Source organism: Tachypleus tridentatus, chromosome 6, assembly GCF_004210375.1.
Source record: "Tachypleus tridentatus isolate NWPU-2018 chromosome 6, ASM421037v1, whole genome shotgun sequence".
Taxonomy (NCBI): domain Eukaryota; kingdom Metazoa; phylum Arthropoda; class Merostomata; order Xiphosura; family Limulidae; genus Tachypleus; species Tachypleus tridentatus.
In genome coordinates this window covers 107,244,346-107,262,536 of record NC_134830.1, presented here as the reverse complement: position 1 = coordinate 107,262,536, position 18,191 = coordinate 107,244,346, and the positions used below count along the sequence as shown (strand labels likewise).

General features: G+C 33.5%; 1 protein-coding gene across 3 annotated transcripts in view; it reads right to left on the bottom strand.

Moving 5' to 3' along the window:
* LOC143253261 (protein O-mannosyl-transferase Tmtc3-like) overlaps positions 1-15,966 on the bottom strand; it is a 199,152-nt gene extending 183,186 nt beyond the window's left edge. For 2 of the 3 annotated variants that reach the window (XM_076506822.1, XM_076506823.1), the window contains exon 1: positions 15,697-15,965. In XM_076506822.1, the coding sequence (XP_076362937.1) occupies positions 15,697-15,741 (45 nt within the window). In that variant the 5' untranslated portion in view covers positions 15,742-15,965. Of the gene's footprint in view, positions 1-15,696 lie in introns of all 3 variants that reach the window. The other variant, XM_076506825.1, reaches the window with a different exon arrangement.
* Between the last annotated feature and the right edge of the window lie 2,225 nt (positions 15,967-18,191).

Sequence of the window (18,191 nt, the reverse complement as noted above, 5' to 3'; positions counted from 1 at the left end):
CCTAAGTGTGAATTAGACGCACAACAAGAATGATCAAATTTTTTGAAGACGTCAAATTACTGAGTATCACATTTGTGTATCTCTCTTAATCTAAATCCAAACCTCAGATACATAATATATACTTGGTTTCACTTGTATCAGAAGCAGGTTATAGATATGGTTTATTTTTATTACTTTTGTTTTAATGTCCTTTGTTTCAGAATTTTTCACAAAGATACAGAATTTTTTCTTTTTACATAGCCGTCTTTAAAATTGAACTGATAGACTAGAGAGAAGGTAGCTAGTAAAAAAGTACCAATTGCCAACATTTTGGTTACTCTAGTTTGATCGAATAATAAGACTTGACGGTCACTATAGCACATATACAGTTCATAGAACGCAGAATGCGTTTTAGCAGAAACAACTCGCGAATCTGAATTCCCGTATTCACAGTCTGGACAATAACCAGTTTTGTCCACTTTAGCTAATTATTATTGTTATACATAAATACAAATAAACACTCATTTAGGCTTACAGTTTCTCAAAATTAGATCAAAGAGTCGATTCAAATTCATATAATTACAGAGTAGATCAAACTACACGTAATTATAGTAATGATGGGTGAGGGAGTGATACAATATAATATTGGCTGATACATTTGCATGTTTTAAGAGTAATTGATCAACCTACACCTGTCCTTCCTTTTCATATACAACAAATGTGAAGAAACTTAATTGCACCCTGGGCCACTGTATTTCACACACCTAGTGAGAATTTTACAGAAACTTTAAATATCATGATGGATATTATTTTTATGTCTTGGATATTTCCATGTGATCCGGTAGTAAAAATTTCTTTCAATTATCAAAGTTTCCTCACAAAGGAACATATAAGTATAACCGACAGTATGACAGGTATCTCACTGCATACCATACATTCATATCTTGGTAATCAATTGCATGGTTTAAGTATGTGCTAATAAATTAGAATTTTATCTTTAAAAAATAAAATACAAATTCAATAAAAAATACAAAGGATGTTTGTCCTTAACCCCCCTCCTTAAATATACATTTCTTTTGTCAAATGCTGATGAACATTACTTAATTCTATAAAACTTCTTAAAGCTACTGTTAAAAACTGCGACGCATTAAAGGTAAAAAACAAGAATTTCTTCCCAGAATACAAATATTCGGGTTACAGAAGCTTATTGTTATTTCAAGCCTTAAAGGCCATTTCTGGAGTGACAGTTAAAGATTACCCAGTCTTTCTATTTGACGATCTCTTGATAGCAGATCTCTCATTAAACCAGACTGTGTCACAGAATTGAATTAATGATTAAATCACACTAATTTCTGCAAAGGTTTCCGGAAGTCCATTAACTACACATGGATGTGAATTTACCAATACACTGTCTAATTTGAAAATACAGTAGTTCACTGCGGATGCAGTAACCATTTAAAAGTATGTTTCAAAAAATTCATGCACTTCAATCCATTCTTTGTCCGGCATGGTCAGATAGTTAGGGTGCTCGAATAGCAATCTGAGAGTCGCGGGTTCGAACCCCATTCACACCAAACATGCTCGCCCTTTCAGCTGTGGCGGCGTTATAATGTCACGGTGGGTGGTGCTGACTAGCTAGGTTCCCTCTAGTTTTACGCTGCTAAATTAGGGACGGTTAGCACAGATAGTTCTCGTGTAACTTTGCAGGAAATTTAAAAATAAAAACCTCCTTTTAAGGTCGTAACAAAGTTAAGAACGTTTCTGCACACGAATTTTAAGTCTCCATCTTCCAATTTTACATCACCTTTTAAATAACTAAAGAGTGAATGTGATATTCATTTGAAAAGTAAAACAAACAAACAACAAAATACTGGCTGCAAACAAGGTTTTAGTATGATTTCAAAACAGTATAATGTCTCTATTCCCGTATAAAGTTCGTGTACGTGACAGAGGAAATTAAGAAATATGGTAATGATAATCTGCAGTTATCACTAATTTCTAATGGAAGAAAAATCTAGCAACAAAATAAAGAAACAGTTGCATATTATAAGTTTTTTATATGTCAGACAAAGATGTTCGGTATCTGATAAAGAAATGTGTCCCTCTTGTTTAACAATCTAAATTTATTACTAATTTATATATATATATATATTTTACAACCTTATTTATAAGTAATGATGTATCCCAGTTTTCTTCGCTAAAACCAACTTGATATATTAAGATATTTTTATTATCTCACGACATAATAGTGTGGAAAATTTGCATTTTGCACAAGAAAGATATATTTTATTAGACTACTTCTTAAAAAAATAACATGTATAAATACTGTAATACGAAGAATTATGGAAATCCAATTAACCACTACTGAAATCCGCATGAACGTTGAACTTAGCAATGGTAAAGAACATTATCACAAGAAATACAAAAATTAATCAACTGTATAATGCGCTAGTATTTTGTGTGTGAGATCTTTGCTCTACACAGAGCGTTACGTCTTATTTTTACGCTGCCACACATTAGTCAATGTACAATTGTGAAATATTGTTCCAAACGTACTGCATTACTGAATCTGCAATTCAACTTCGTAGTTTGGTCGCCCAAGATCTCAGTTTCTACACAAGTTCATATCAGAATCAGATCAAGCCATTTTCGATCAGCCTCCTCACCCTCAAGATATCATTTCATATATTTAATTTTTGACTGGGGTCATTGCTGGGATCAGCCGTATTTCTGAAGGAATGGCATGATCGATCAAAATATGTTGTATTGTCAGCAGCCAAGATGTCATGAATTCTGTGTAGTTGGCTGAAATGCAACCCCAAACCTGTTCCAATCTTCAGTTTGCTTCAGTTACTATAATATCGTCCACTTCTCTACCGTCCAACAAACTTCACTGATTGTTGCCAAACAGTTCAAAATAAGGTTTTTCTATAAAGAACAATGTATTTAATTTTACTAAACACATTTTTTATTTGATTCTTTCTTCTCAGCAACGGGTTTTGAACAGCTAGCTACACAACTACTGAAACCCCTTCGTGCTAAAATGTATTATACCATTCTCGGGGTAACATTCACACTGCATGTACCGTAAAATAACACCGTTCACAAGCTGTTATACTCGAACGTCATTTATTCATAAACAATATACCTTAAGATTTTTAACGTTACTTTTGAAAAGTTTCCATTATAAAAAGCGCTAGTTTTACGTTCTTTATTCAGTCCTTGATATAGCTTCATCAGTAGTATGATGAAGCTATATCAATTGTTCGCCTGGAGAATTCATGACCAGCGTAAACTTTGATTTCTACATGTTTGTCACGAGATATTTCGATTCTGAAAATTATGACTGCATTCATACTATTACAACTGTGCAAATTATGACTGTCTATACTTTATAATAGCGTTATAATAGCGTGCATTTTTCTCATTAACTAGATGACAACTAATCACATTGTAAACTACATTTCATTCTTTATACGATAAAGAGGTGACATTCTATTAGTATTTGCCTTTTATACATTTTTCACCGCTTTGACACTGTTCACCCATAAATATATACATATATCTGTAATTTGAATATGTACAAGAAATTTTATTTTATAATATTTACTCATGGATACGCATGGTGCGATAATATGGAAGACAATGTTGAGTTTTTTTTTATTTATAATGATACGACAAATTACAAAATAAAAGAAGCTCTTGCCCTAGAAGAATTAACAATTGTAAAAAACTCAAGAATTCTTTATTTCTATCAGCCAAGTTTGGAGATTCACAAGATTTAAACTTTGATCTCTTATAGCTGACGCTTTTTTTAAATATAATCAACCGAAATGTTTTCTTTTTCAGTTTTTATTCATGAATACTTTAACAAACTTGCCCTCGGTAAGATACTTACTGAAACTACATTTTCTTCAACCACCTCGAAAAATCAAGTCTTCTTTAAATACAAACATTATGTTGATGCTTCATAATTAATTACCGAAACAAAACAGGTTTTATATTTTACGTATTATGTGCCAACAAGTAATAATTTTCTTTTCCAGATTTAATTCAGATTTTTCATTAAATTCTGCTTTGCTTATTTAAAGTACCTTAACTATGCGGTGATTAAAGTACTTAACTATCTCGTGATTACATTTATCTTAACTATTTTCTAGTTAAATTATACTTTTATCTCTTGGTTAAACTATACTTTATCTATCGATTAAGCTATAGTTTAACTATCTCCTAGTGAAACTCTACCTCAACTATATCTCGGTTAAAGTATACTTTATATCTTGGTTAAACTAATCTTTAACTGTCTCTTGATTAAAGTATTCTTTAACTATCTCGTGGTATCTGTCTAGTTATGAATTTATGAAGTGTAAACTAATGACTGGAAAAAATGTAGCAAATAATGTGAAGTGTGTTGCATTACCAACTAACAGGCAGATGGTAAATGATTAATCATAATCAAGCACACGTTTGCCTAACATGCAAGTTAACCAGTTATTTGGCTTTATGATATAAGTTTCAAAAAGGTATATTTATTTTGGTAGGGCATGAAAATACTAATCATGTTATACAGTCATTACACATGTCAGATATGACTCCTTCACTTTATACATTATTGCCAAATTGTTTATTCCTTTTCGGAATAATTATGAAGTACTTTTACCGCAAATGTGTTAACCTTAATAGATAAACTTTATCGTATTCTTACGAACAAAATCGAGGTTTGAGGCTAAAGCGGCGGGTAACGTATTATCCATGGTAATATCGATTCTTTTTTTCACTTCTTACCATCGGTGTGCTCCGGTTTAACATCTTTTTCTCTCTTGAAAAAATACCAACATGTTTGGTTTGCATATCCAGTTACTTTAATTTTCCGCTAGAAGTTATTTTGTCCCATAAAACTTTCTTTATTCCTGTAATGTTTTAATTTTGTCGGTCACTAGAACTGATTCGTTTTCAAGTAATACACTTTTGCGTTTTAAACATTTTTTCTTATCTGCGCTGATAACGCCTATCACGTGTTGTGGTCAAATTCATTCTGTTTGTTAGTATTTCTCTATGTACATACGAGTATTAATTTGAGAGAATGTTAATACAGAGCATGAGAAGGCTCTACATGTCACACATGTTTGTCTTTGAAAAAAAATATACTACACTGATATTACAAGAGTTTAATTATAACGTCTAAACTTCTTTATCTTCCTCATTTGTTTGGCTTTTAAATTTTTGTTCTTAATTTGAAGGAACAAGTAAACAGTTCCCGCTCCAACTCTTGAGTCGCTTTGTCTAACCTAATAGAGAGGTTTGACAGTCACACTTGTAGCGTACTTACAACCCCAGGTATTCAAATCTCGAACCCGCTAACCATTAAGCCACACTCGGCCAAGTCTCTAAGCTACCAAGCCCATTTATATGACGGGAAGTAGCATTTATATGCCTTTGGAACGCTGTATGTATATGATTTGTTCGGTATCTATAAATCAGCGTTATGTTGATAACCATTGTTGCATTTTGAAATGTAGCTTTTCTAATATAGAAACAATCTGTTTGCATAACAATATATTCAGAATTTTGATATAATGAAAGTTTTCGACTTCTTTATAAAAATTCTCTTATACGCTATACACGTTTGTACTAGTTGTCGTTTCGATTTGTTTATAACAAGTACTCGAACATTTTACTCCATGTCAGTGAATATCAGAAATATAAAACATGCATGCTTCACAAAAGTTATAAACGCAATTTCATATCTTTGCATGTCTACTTCTTCATGAAACTTTTATCCAAACCAAATCACAAGTGACGTTCTCTGAAAATATACAGATGTAAACTGGAATGTTTAAAAGTGAAGAGTTGAGTGGAAGGAAAGGTACAAAAATGTGGATTAGGTACTTTATATAGACGGTTGTAATACATGTGTAAATACTTTCATTGAAATTTAAGACGTATATTATCGAGTGCACGAAGATATTCATTGATATAAGAACAGCGGAATGATACAAACAATAACTTATCACACATACATATGCGTTACAGAGGCCAAGCGTATTTATATTCTAGTTAATTTTTCTTTTTAGAGCTCTGCTAGACTATTAATATGTAGAAAATCAATTTGTATAAAGATTTAGCCATTGGGTGATGGTAAATATTTAGATTTGATAATTTGTTGTTAAGCGCAAAGTTACACGATGGACTATGTGTGCTGTCCCAATTTTTAACATTATATGCATTTAAACTTATCGTTTAGTCACTGAGGAAGGAGGGTGTTGGTGAGACCTAAAATTTAGTAAATGCCTTTTTTTTATCTAAACAAATCTTATGTTGACACAAAGACTGATTTAAAAAAAATATTTTAGTCGTAAGATGTTTGAGCAAATTTAATGAAAAGGTCAAAAAACCTAAAACTTTTAGTGTTTAAACAGTAAACCTTGTAGGTTTCCGCATTTCCTCACTAAATTATGCAATTTCCAATTTTGTATGCACGGTATTAACTACTAAGTTCTCTCTAATAAGCCTATTTTGTTAGGACTTTCTCTACTTCCTCACTAACACTTTGTCCCTCTCCCAATAGACTAGCGATAAGCTTGAGGACTTTTAACATTACCATTTTGGAACATTGAGGAACAGCTAAGACTGCCTACTGTAGAGCTCTACACGTATAAAACCAAATAGTTGTCACATATTCAGGTTTAATGGTTCTATCAAGTTGTTCCCCCCACAACACTAATTTCATAATGATAACAGAATATCAATGTGTGATAATATTTAGCCACAACCACGTGGAATTGCCTTTTCTTCTCTATGTAGTTCTATGTTGACAGAAGAATTATAAAAAATATAGAGAGTTAGTATTTATGCACAATCAAATACAACAATGAAAAGTATCTAAAAGGTACCATTTACTGAGAAGTACATAGACCATCCTGTAAGATATGCTGTTTTTAAAGGTTCTAAAAACATTATAATTACTTATATGAACGCAAAAGTTGGTCCTTAATATGCACATTATTATGATCCCTGTTAACACCACCAAAATCAGCTTGGACAGCAACAATTTACCACTTCGTAGATGTTGTTTTTAATTCCCAAAGAAACGAAGTAAGAAGTATCGTCAATCACAAATATGAAATAGGTTATAACTGATAAATATAAATACACGGATATCCAATAAACCATTACGCTTACATCGAGGGATATTCATAAACAACATAGACTTTATGATTTCAAAAGTGAATGTTATGTAATTGGGAGAGAATTTTATTGGAAATTTCAAGTTCTACTAGTGTCACTTATTGACATACATTTAAAAATACAGGTGGTAAATATTAAAACTAATATAATTTACGGATTTTAGCTCTCATATTACTTCTTTTTGTATTCACAATGGAAGAACCTACATTATTTTATCATATTGAGTAATTTTATGTTTTTATTTTCCTTCTTCAACGCTCAGTGTTAAAGAACTGGAAAGAATTTGGGTAATGTTCCTAATTTTTGTGCATGATGAATAGGAGTCTTAAGCAGTAATTAGTGGGCTTCACTACAATAAATGGTGATGTTTTTTTACTATAATGTTTTGTGTATCACATGTGTTATTTGGAATCCTATAACCAACAAAATCATGGACCAACAATTTGGCGCTTAGAAAGTTCAGAAACATTGGTTTAAAAGCTAATGATAGGATAATGGACATCACGAGTAATTCTTTGAATAACATATTCAGTTTAACAGTTTACACAAGCTTTCTTTTGAATGATCAGCATCCTTCTCCCTTGCGAATTTCAACCAGTTATAGAAAATGTCACCATTTGGTTATTATTATTTACAATGAAATAATTTTTACCAATAATCATCTTCCTTTACTAGCTAAATAAAACTCTATAATCTGGATAATAAAAATACACCAATAATACACGAGTTTTCGGTTCTTTGTTTTGCGTTCTGAGTGCTTCCCTCTTACATTAGATTTAATCTTCAATGAGACGGTAAATGAAAAGTTAATTCGTCTGCTCTTATGAGTAACATTAAATAATTATACTGACACTTGCTTTTTGAAAGATCTCATGACATACACATAACTTTAGCAAATAAACCATTGAGTAAATAGTTTAAAAGTTACTATAACTTTTATTATAAAATAAATTCGATTGACGTTCCATTCTTGTCCATTACATACATTTCTCTATGCATTTGTTCGCCTCGAACGTGAGTTGGAATCCCTCCTGTAAGATAATATATTCTTAAGAACATAACTAAACTAAGTTCTTTAACGTATGTGTATAGAAGCAAAAGTAAATGATTGTTCCAGTAACGCAACTCTACGTTATCTAATAATTGTTTCAGAGTAAATTAGCAATGAATTTGGCTTTCGAATACCACATAACACATAGATTATCTCTGCTGCACAGAGCTCAATATTTTGCTCTTATAATCTATGTAGTATTTTTTTCTTAGACTAAAAATGTTACTAATTTATATCTATTACCAATTCCGCACACAAATTCAACCGATTAAACACAACATGAAGCTTATTTCTGTAACTTGTAACCTACCGAAAAAGTGTTTATAGAAAAGTTTAAAAGGTTAATTTCAATTGGCGAATAAAGATAGTTACATATATAATATATACTGTGTATATACAGGTTGCCCCACAAATGTATTCGATATCTTTAATTTGATTGTTTGTTTGTTTCTGAATTTCACGCAAAGCTATACGAGAGCTATCTGTGTTAGCCTTCCATAATTTAGAAGTGTAGGACAAAATGGAAGGTAGCTAGTCATCACCACACCCCCGCCTACTCTTTTTCTAATGAATGGATTGACCTGCAGATTATAATGCCCCCACGATTTAAAGGGAGAGCATGTTTGGTGTGGCGGGGATTCGAACCCTCGACCCTCAGAGTACGAGTCGTGTGCTCTAACCGCCTGGCCGTGCCTATGTTTAATTTGAATAAAGCTGTCTTCAATGAAATGTTGAATACGTATCAATTTGGTTATGGGCTTATGATATTAATTGTATTAATTAATTCAGTTTGTAAGTTTTATTCATCAATTACCAGTTAACTGTTCATAACAGAAATCTTTAATAAACACGTTATTACCGGTAAACAGTTAACTGTTTGTTTCTCAGAGTTCCTACGTGATGAAGCAAAACCGAAACTATATTTATGCATACCCACCATGTACCTGTCACAATCAGCAAAAACTTTTCAGAAGCAAAACTTTTCAAAAAAATTGGTGTGCAGTGTTATTATCCTTGAAGGTTCCTCTGGCAGAGTATTCAGAAAAAAAAAATCTAGTAAGCAAAAATAAAACAGACTTCACATCAAAATAATTGTGAATGCATTTTTCCTTAGCAAAAATTACTTCTCATAAAAATAACGTCGTTAAATATACATACGAATTTATTAGCGAAATTGTTAAGTTGGAAAACACGTTTCCTCTCAAAGTAACGCATACATTAAAACGGTTCCTGTTACACTATGAACAATACACAGATTAATAGTAACAGCATTTTGTAAGAAGGTTTCGGTATATACACATTTTACCTTCAACAAATTCCCACGGTAAACACAAAACTATAATTGCAGATAATAACCTGTATAACTGACTACAGGTGCATACAGTGGAGCGCCAACCTCCGCCACGCAGCATTGACCAAATTCAGCTCTGAAATAATATGAAAATGTGTTCATATATCCGTCATTAATAACAAACACGAAACATTTTTGGCAGAAAGATGAGGAATAATATTCTACATATTATCATTTTTGACTCGGCGATATAGCAAAAGTAGTGTGAAAAAAGTCGGTTTCTTTTGTTAAGAGATGGGAATTTTTTGCATTTTCCTGATCTTGACCCTCCAAAAACTAATCCCTTATAAACTTCGTCACATTCCAAATGTATACCAACTTTCGTTTAAATCCATTCTGCCATTTTTTGAAACACCTTGCTGACAAACACAAACAGGAGGTAAAAATATAACTTTCGTCCACCGTTGGTGGCGGAGGTAATAAATGAAAGTTCATGTAAGAATAATTCTAAGAATCCACAGGTTAAAGGAAAAGATAGTACGAGGTCTGTTCAAAAATACGCGGACTGACGTCATAAAACAAAATGTACTTTATTTAGAAGTTACAGGTCTGGGACCCCTTCAAAGTACTCTCCTCCCCAACGCACACACTTATCCCAACGGTGTTTCCACTTGTTGAAACAGTCCTGGTACGCTTCTTTTGTAATGTCCTCCAGCTCCTTCGTCACATTTGCCTTAATCTCGGGAATCGTCTCAAATCTTCTTCCATTCAAGGGTCTTTTGAGTTTGGGGAACAAGAAAAAATCGCAAGGAGCAAGGTCAGGTGAGTAGGGGGATGGAGAAGAACAGTGATCGAGTGTTTGGCCAAAAACTCAGGAGTTCTGCGTGGCACAAATTTCGCAGCAACGCGGTGCATCTTCAATTTTTCGGTCAAAATCTCGTAACAAGATCCAACTGATATCCCACACTCTTCAGCAAGCTCCCTGACAGTCAGACGTCGATTTGCCCGCACCAGGGTGTTGATTTTGTCGACGTGTGGGTCGTCAGTTGACGTGGAAAGACGTCCAGGACGCTCATCATCTTCAATGGACTGTCGACCATCCTTAAAACGTTCATGCTACTTGAAACATGCTGTACGCTTCATAGCAACATCACCGTAACATCACATAGCAAAAGTTTCAGTCGCAGATTTTCCAAGTTTAACACAAAATTTCACAGCAATTCGTTGCTCCTTCAGGTCATTCATTCTGAAATCCGCCAAACGAAAAAAATCGCACTTCACTTAAAACCGCGTAGCTAATACACAAATAAAGATATCTGCAATCGGGAAATGGCGTCGTAATCAGTTGATCTGTGCGAACCTAGCGACACTAAGCGGATTCCCCTGGAACCAACTGGAGCCGCGCAATTCAAACAGTCCGCGTATTTTTTGAACAGCCATCGTATGTTATACCACGTCAACCTTCTACTTTCATATTCACTGATGACTAGGCATTCTATCCAGTACGGTCTGGCATGGCCAAGTGGTTAAGGCACTCGACTTGTAATCTCAAGGTCGCGGGCTCGTATCCTCATCATACCGTACGTGCTCGCCCTTTCGGCTGTGGGAGTTTTATAATGTGACAATCAATCCCACTATTCGTTGGTAAAAGAGTAGCCCAAGAGTTGGCGGTGGGTGATGATGATTAGCTGCCTTCCCTCTAGTCATACATTGCTAAATGAGGGAGGGCTAGCGCAGATAGCCCTCGTGTAGCTTTGCGCGAAATTCAAAAACAAACAAAACAATCCATCCAGTACTAGGAGGGTTTGTCAGGTTTTGCAGGGCAGAGTAGATATATATAGCAGTGTCTCGGTGCTATATATACATATCTTAAATCTTCATGCATTACAATGGTGTGAAAGAGACCAAGCAAGTGAATCGTAATTATTATTAACTTTATTTAAGTGATTTATAATTCAGATTTTTAGGATAATAATTAATAGCACAACAACTAGCTTAATGCAACAATCGTTGTGTTATTAATTAAACAAGGAAGATGTTTTGAGTAACTAAAAAACAACAACACTTTTAACCACGAGTTCCAACTCTATGCGGTAAAACTTTAAAGAACTTTATAAATATATTAAATCTAGTAGTTTTGATTGTGTATATGGGAAAAGACACAGGGAGGTAATAAAGGACGATTAGTTATTTAGGAAATCATCATGTGTTCGTTAATTCAACACCTTTAAAAATGTAGATCATTGTACGTAAGTTTCTATTCAACATTCAGATTATAATATGTAATATTAGTTTTTTTGATTTACTGTTGGGATTGGCTGAAGATGGAACGTGTGTATTCCAAGACGTTCGTTAATTAAATATGTTGTTTTTCATCATTTCTGTGTTTGTATTGTTTAACCTGGCCACTGTAAGTTGTCTATTCGTTTTTACAGAAAAATAGCTGAACATAATTTCCCAAGACAATGGAAACTGAAACATTCTGTAAAATTTTCAGCCATGAAATGATTTATTACGAAAAACATGTGGAATTGATAGGTATATATAAATCACCACTCAGTAGCTGTAAACATTAATTTTAAGCCCGGTGTGACCAGCGAGCGCTAAGCTTCGATTAAGCCGTCAGGGACTGGACAGTATATGGAACTTCCACGGATTCGATTTCTCTTTCAACGAGATGACCGAGATTGCGAAAACAACTGTTCCTTCCGACTTAAAGGAAAAAATCCTATTTCTTCTAGATGTATTGATAAGCACTTAACTAATACAATTTAGTCTCAAGAATATAAAATCGATTGCGAATCTGTCTTGATAAAAAATTCCATCAGCGTCTGAGCTCACAGACATTTAAGTGTGGTTTTATAAATAAAGCAAGCTTTCACACTAAGCAATTAAATGCATTGGTTTCAGTATAGTAAAAATATCTTCTGGTTCCAGTACAAATAAACGTTTATAATATAATTCGTAAAACAAAATATATCTACTAGTCTTCGTGCTTTAAAATGTTTCAGTTTGTTTCAGTACAATCAAATATTTATGTACCAGACTGTTAGTCCAAGTGTTTGTAGCTCACGTCTCGTTGCCACACTTTGAGGATGTGAGTGCGTTATGAGGATGAAATAACTATTTGCTACCTTCCTTACCTCTAGTCTATAATATCAAAATTAAGAATGATTAGAGCAGACGGCCCTTTGTGCAACTTTTATAAAACAAGTAAGCAAAATATTTCTATTTATTTGGATGCAAGAAAACATTTCTTTATTAATTTTCGTATAATGAAATATCATTATTATATGATTCCGTATTATAAAATATTTTTCTGCTTCATACAAAAACCTGTCAAGTATTTTGTACTAATATGGAATAAGTCAACATTAAAATCTTTCAGGTTGAGAATTTTGTTCCCAAAATGTGACCCTAAAGAGAAATGTGACTTTTCACGTGATTTTCCCAATGTATTGTTCATGGAGATTCTTTTCCCTACGGGTTTTGTTTGTTGGGACACCCAAAAGAAGAAAATATTCTTTAAAGTTAATAAATATATAATACATTCAAACTACGCATAAGTAAACATACTTATTATGGAATTTCATAATAGCAACAGAAATCAGACCTCCAAATCTTATACTTCCCACGTCATCAGAGACTACATATTTTGAAGATTTTTTATCATAGAGGCGAGAAAAATAGTTTAATTAAAAACGAATTATTTGTGTTTCATTTTCTTTTATTCTAATGAGTAGGTATTACCTCCACTATTTATTGTTGCGATATGCGCTTCGACCATGGTGTCAGATATCAAAATCTATACATCTACAGTACTTCTTTTAAACTTTAACTACTACGTATTCCCCCTCACAAATTATAATTAAAAATAATGTGGAAACCGTAACTATTACTCGTCGCTACTGTAATTATCAAATTAATATTTTATTTATTCTGTCTGCAAAAATAATTCTAAAATTTCAAAATAAACGCGGCTATTATTCACTCTTCCTTCTACATTCATGGCTAGGTGGGTTAAGGCGTGCAATTCGTAATCTGAGGGTCGCGAGTTCGCATCCCCGCCACACCAAACACGCTCGCTTTTCCAGCCGTGGGAGCGTTATAGTGTGACGGTCAATTCACACTATTCGTTGGTAAAAGAGTAGCTCAAGAGTTGGCGGTGGGTGGTGATGACTAGCTTCCTGCCCTCTAGTCTTACACCGCTAAATTAGGGATGGCTATCGAAGATAGGCCTCGATTAACATTGCGCGAAATTCAAAAACAAACAAACAGTCTTTCTACATTTGAAACAAATGTCCATATTTCAACAATTTTGTACTTTTCTCACAATCTGTTTCCTGTAGCAGGTACATTTTATTTGAGAACACAACATTGGAAACCTATCAGTTTGGGTTCCTCCTGCCGTACCCGTCCCAGACGGGTCCGAACACACGCCACAATATTTCAACTGTTCTATGAAGAAAACATGACAGTGCAGATTTTCTTGGCATTAATGCAAAGTTTTTGTAATTCAGTCACACCCGATATATATTTATGAACTTACATTACTGACATTTTCGTTTCCGTCAAACTTTGTTGCTATTTAATTGAATTTGTGGTAGTTTTAACTATGACAATTGGCTTTACGTTGACGGCTCCTGCAATTAAAGAAAACTAATTTATCCAATGACAACAAACATGAGACGCATTTCTGATATTGGGAGAAATCTGAAATAAGTTACACGGGACAACATGAGAGCAAAAAATACATTGTTATTGTTTAAAATACTGTATTCATCAAAGGTTTGACGATACTATGATACGATACAATATGCGTATTTTCACGAAATGTGGCAAGATTTCAACAAACATTGTAAGTCTGTTATACATAAAAAAATATTTTTTGACGAAGTATTTTTTGCTAAAAATAAATGATTCAATAGAGAGAGATAAGTATGTTGTCTTCATTTCTTTTGTCAAAATCATTACATGTAAACTAACATAAATGAACAATAACAAAATAGATAGACAGATATTAACTTGTTTATTTTATTTCTATTACCAGCTGCCACTTAGTTGACCAAACCTGAGAATATGAAAAGTACTGTAAAGTGTGAAGTAGTTATAAAGACAATGTTAGTAGTACAGATAATAAATTACAAATAAGACTACCAAACTGTGTAAAAAACCGTTGGTAAACTTTTGTATGTAAATACTATGATGAGATATACAGCACTAGTATTTATTATGTCAGAATTAGTTAAAAACTTTAAATGATTATGAAAATTTATATCTTATTCCCTACTTAAATGTTGTTTATCGGTTTTATAATTTATACACGACCAAGCTAGGTTGCCAAAATATATTAATAGTCGCGATAATCAATTGTTACGTGCAGTAATATTAGAGAAACGTTTTAATCTCCAGATAAAACTGAAAGTTTTATGCAATTTCATATTTTATTTCTACCAAAAAAAAAAATTAACTGTAATGGTATGAGGTGCTGTTACATTGTTTTGAGCATCTAATTGGATGGATACTCAGGTGATTCTTCTGATACGTCTGAGTATCATGCGTGATACTCAAAGCCATTATGTTAAAAATGGATTTTATGAAATTAAGCGTGCCATTCAGACTCTTTTGTTATTACATATAAACAGAGTGTAATTTTTCTTTAAACTATTTCATAGACAAATTTTGAGCAAATGACAATGATGATGCAATACTCTATAATGTTGAGCAGTTATGACAATCAATCATGTATGATACTCAAAACGTAGCAAGAGTAAAATTACCCTTATACGTTTAAGTATCACATGTGATATTCATGTTTTGTAAATGTCACAATTATGAGCATAATTTAATCAATAATCTATAATCCAAATTACGTAGTTCACATAATAAGTCAAAAATTGCCACAGGCTAAATCATGAATGCGCGTCAAACAGCGAAATGTTTAATAAACTTATTGTCAACTGTACACGAGACTAGGTATCAGTTTCAAGATTTTATATTTATATACATGAAAACAACACCCCTTTACGTTCTCTGTTTGACCCGATAAACTAAATTATTTTGTGTAAATAGCTGCTCAAAACATTTAAAAGATATATTTATTAAATTGCAGTCGAGCTGTTTTATCACTAAAACATTTCCTTTGTCACTTTCTAAAACGTTTTTGTTAAAACAAAACCTTTCTCACCCTCGACCGCTTGGGTGTGGACTTCGCAGACAAGCGCGGAGCCATCTGGGACGATTATTGGCTTGGGACAGATTACCTTCTGTAACGGCTAGAGAGAGGCCAGGAGGTGAAGTTGTGCAAACGGTTCGAACACCACCGGGTCTTGGCCTTGACTTGCACAGCACAGCACAGCACAACCACTCCCAGAAACAACGACAACTGTCGTACCAGAGACCCGGCTAGGCCCGAGAATTTATGTCGAATAGCGACCCGACAGTACGTCGGACTAGTCTATTTCGGCAGGTGGGTAGGTAACGTGGAGTACCTGCAGTGGCGCCCTCCCGAGACAACCTTATTTAATATTTTGAACTTGAATTTGCAGTAGGTTTCTTGTACAAGATGCCGTGGCTAGTCAAGGTCAGGTTTAGCCTCTGATTGTCTGTCTTTATTTAATCTCTGCTTGTAGGCGGTCTGTCTCTTTAGTTTATTGATTCACATGAAACGATTATCAGGACATAAAGAAAATCAGACGAGCGTGTAAAATGGAAAACAAAACATATACACCTAGAACTAAATATATCACCAATACAACATGACCGAATGTCTACCAGAAGCTTTAATTAACTAAATTATGGTTGAGATATTTAGTGTGGATATATTGAAGCATTGTTCAGTTTTCGTAAGTTTAAATGCTCAACATTTTCCCACACACACAAACACAAGTAATAGCAAAAGGCAGCTAACCTTCGTCAAACAAACGTTATGTAATATCAAAGCACGTGGATATGTGCAACGCAATATACAATCCCTGAATATTTGTTTTGACATAGTTTTCACGAGGATAAATTCCGCGTGATCATCTGTTACTGCCAAAGCTATCGGGTCTTGTAGGCACGGGTATTTATGACGCAATACGTCCAAAACTACTATTGCGAAAAAACAACTAAAAAAACAAAACTGTTCTACGCCGGTGGAGAAACTACCTGAGCGGTAAAAACGTGATTTCTATCATCAGATGCTTCAGTCTAGTTTTTCTCAAAAATTCCATATAAACTATTGAAATATATGTTGTGTTCCCAGGACTTCGTTATAGTTGTAGTTTTGAATTATATCTATATATTTTAGCTAAGAGATGCACAATATCACAATACGATTTGTATTTTTAACTCATTGTTAAGTATTAGTTATTGTTTGAATCAAATTATATATTTCATAAGGAATTAATCTGAGAAAAAACAATTGTAATATTAATTAGAATGACGAATCGCTTATCTTAAAACAAGAATCGTTGATAATGTGAGGTCGTCAAAATGATTTAATTTACTTCTGAGTACCAGAATGTTAAAGTTTTATTACCAGTAGTTAGACGAGAAGAAAATCTCAGACCTTAGAAAGGCCGTCATATGTTGAAATATATACCTAAATCTTTGCAGAAATGTGTGGTTCTCCACAACTTTATAAGTGGAACTGTTTAAGTCTTTTCACGCCGTTAAGGTATTTTTTACTTTCTATGGTCACTTTCTGTTTGAAAAATACGGAACGTAATCAATTATCATTACCTTCCTATTAACACACGCAAATTCCTAACTTCATTAATCACAAGGTTTAAGAACTTTTTCTTTTTCTGTAAGAGCCTTGAAATCAGTGGCGCGTGTTGTCTCTGTAATATTTCACGAATTTCATCGGGTTTTCTTAATATTGAACTTAATTTATAACGAATGTATGTTAGAATATCTGTAATTAATTCAAATAGTAAGTCTCTACAAAACAGATATTATGTTGTTACACATAATAGCTCCTTCGATGTTAACATCATTATGCAAATATGGCATGTATCCAAAAGTAAGTGAAAAAGAAAAAAAAATTCGACTAAAATATATATTTAGTGTTTGAAATATATTATAAATAAAAAATAATGTAGGATTGAACTACAAACACGTGTGCCCTAAAGGTAATCAAACATTTGACGTCTTCCAGTCCAATTCAAAATGATGGAATAAAGAGCCACTGTGTATGTAGAAATAATATCATAGTAAATTAGACGGTGGGTCTTGTATTTTGTCCATTAGAGTAGAAATAATGTGCACTATTACATTAAACTGTTACGCTGTTGTTTGAGTGGAACTTTAGACAGAATGAACGTAACGAGTTTGGGAACTTTAATGAACTGCAACTACGTGTTGAAAGAAATGGAGGTGACGTTTCGGCTTTTAAACTAATACCTTCTTTTCTTTTTAATAGGTAATTCTCAAGCTGTTGGTAAACTTGACTAAACTATTTATTTGGTAAATTATCAATCTCTCGACTGTTCTTTTAAATCCATCACATGTCCTCTCATCCATCACAATTATCCTGGGGTGCCTACCAAAGTCTACAGAATGGCGTGTTCGGACTTTGCATTTGCAGATTCGTAGTTCGCGGTCCCTTTCCACAAATATGCCCTTGCACTTCGAGATCATGGTTGCGCTACAAGAATGACTATTCAGTCAGACAAAAATAAAGCAAGATTTGGCGGT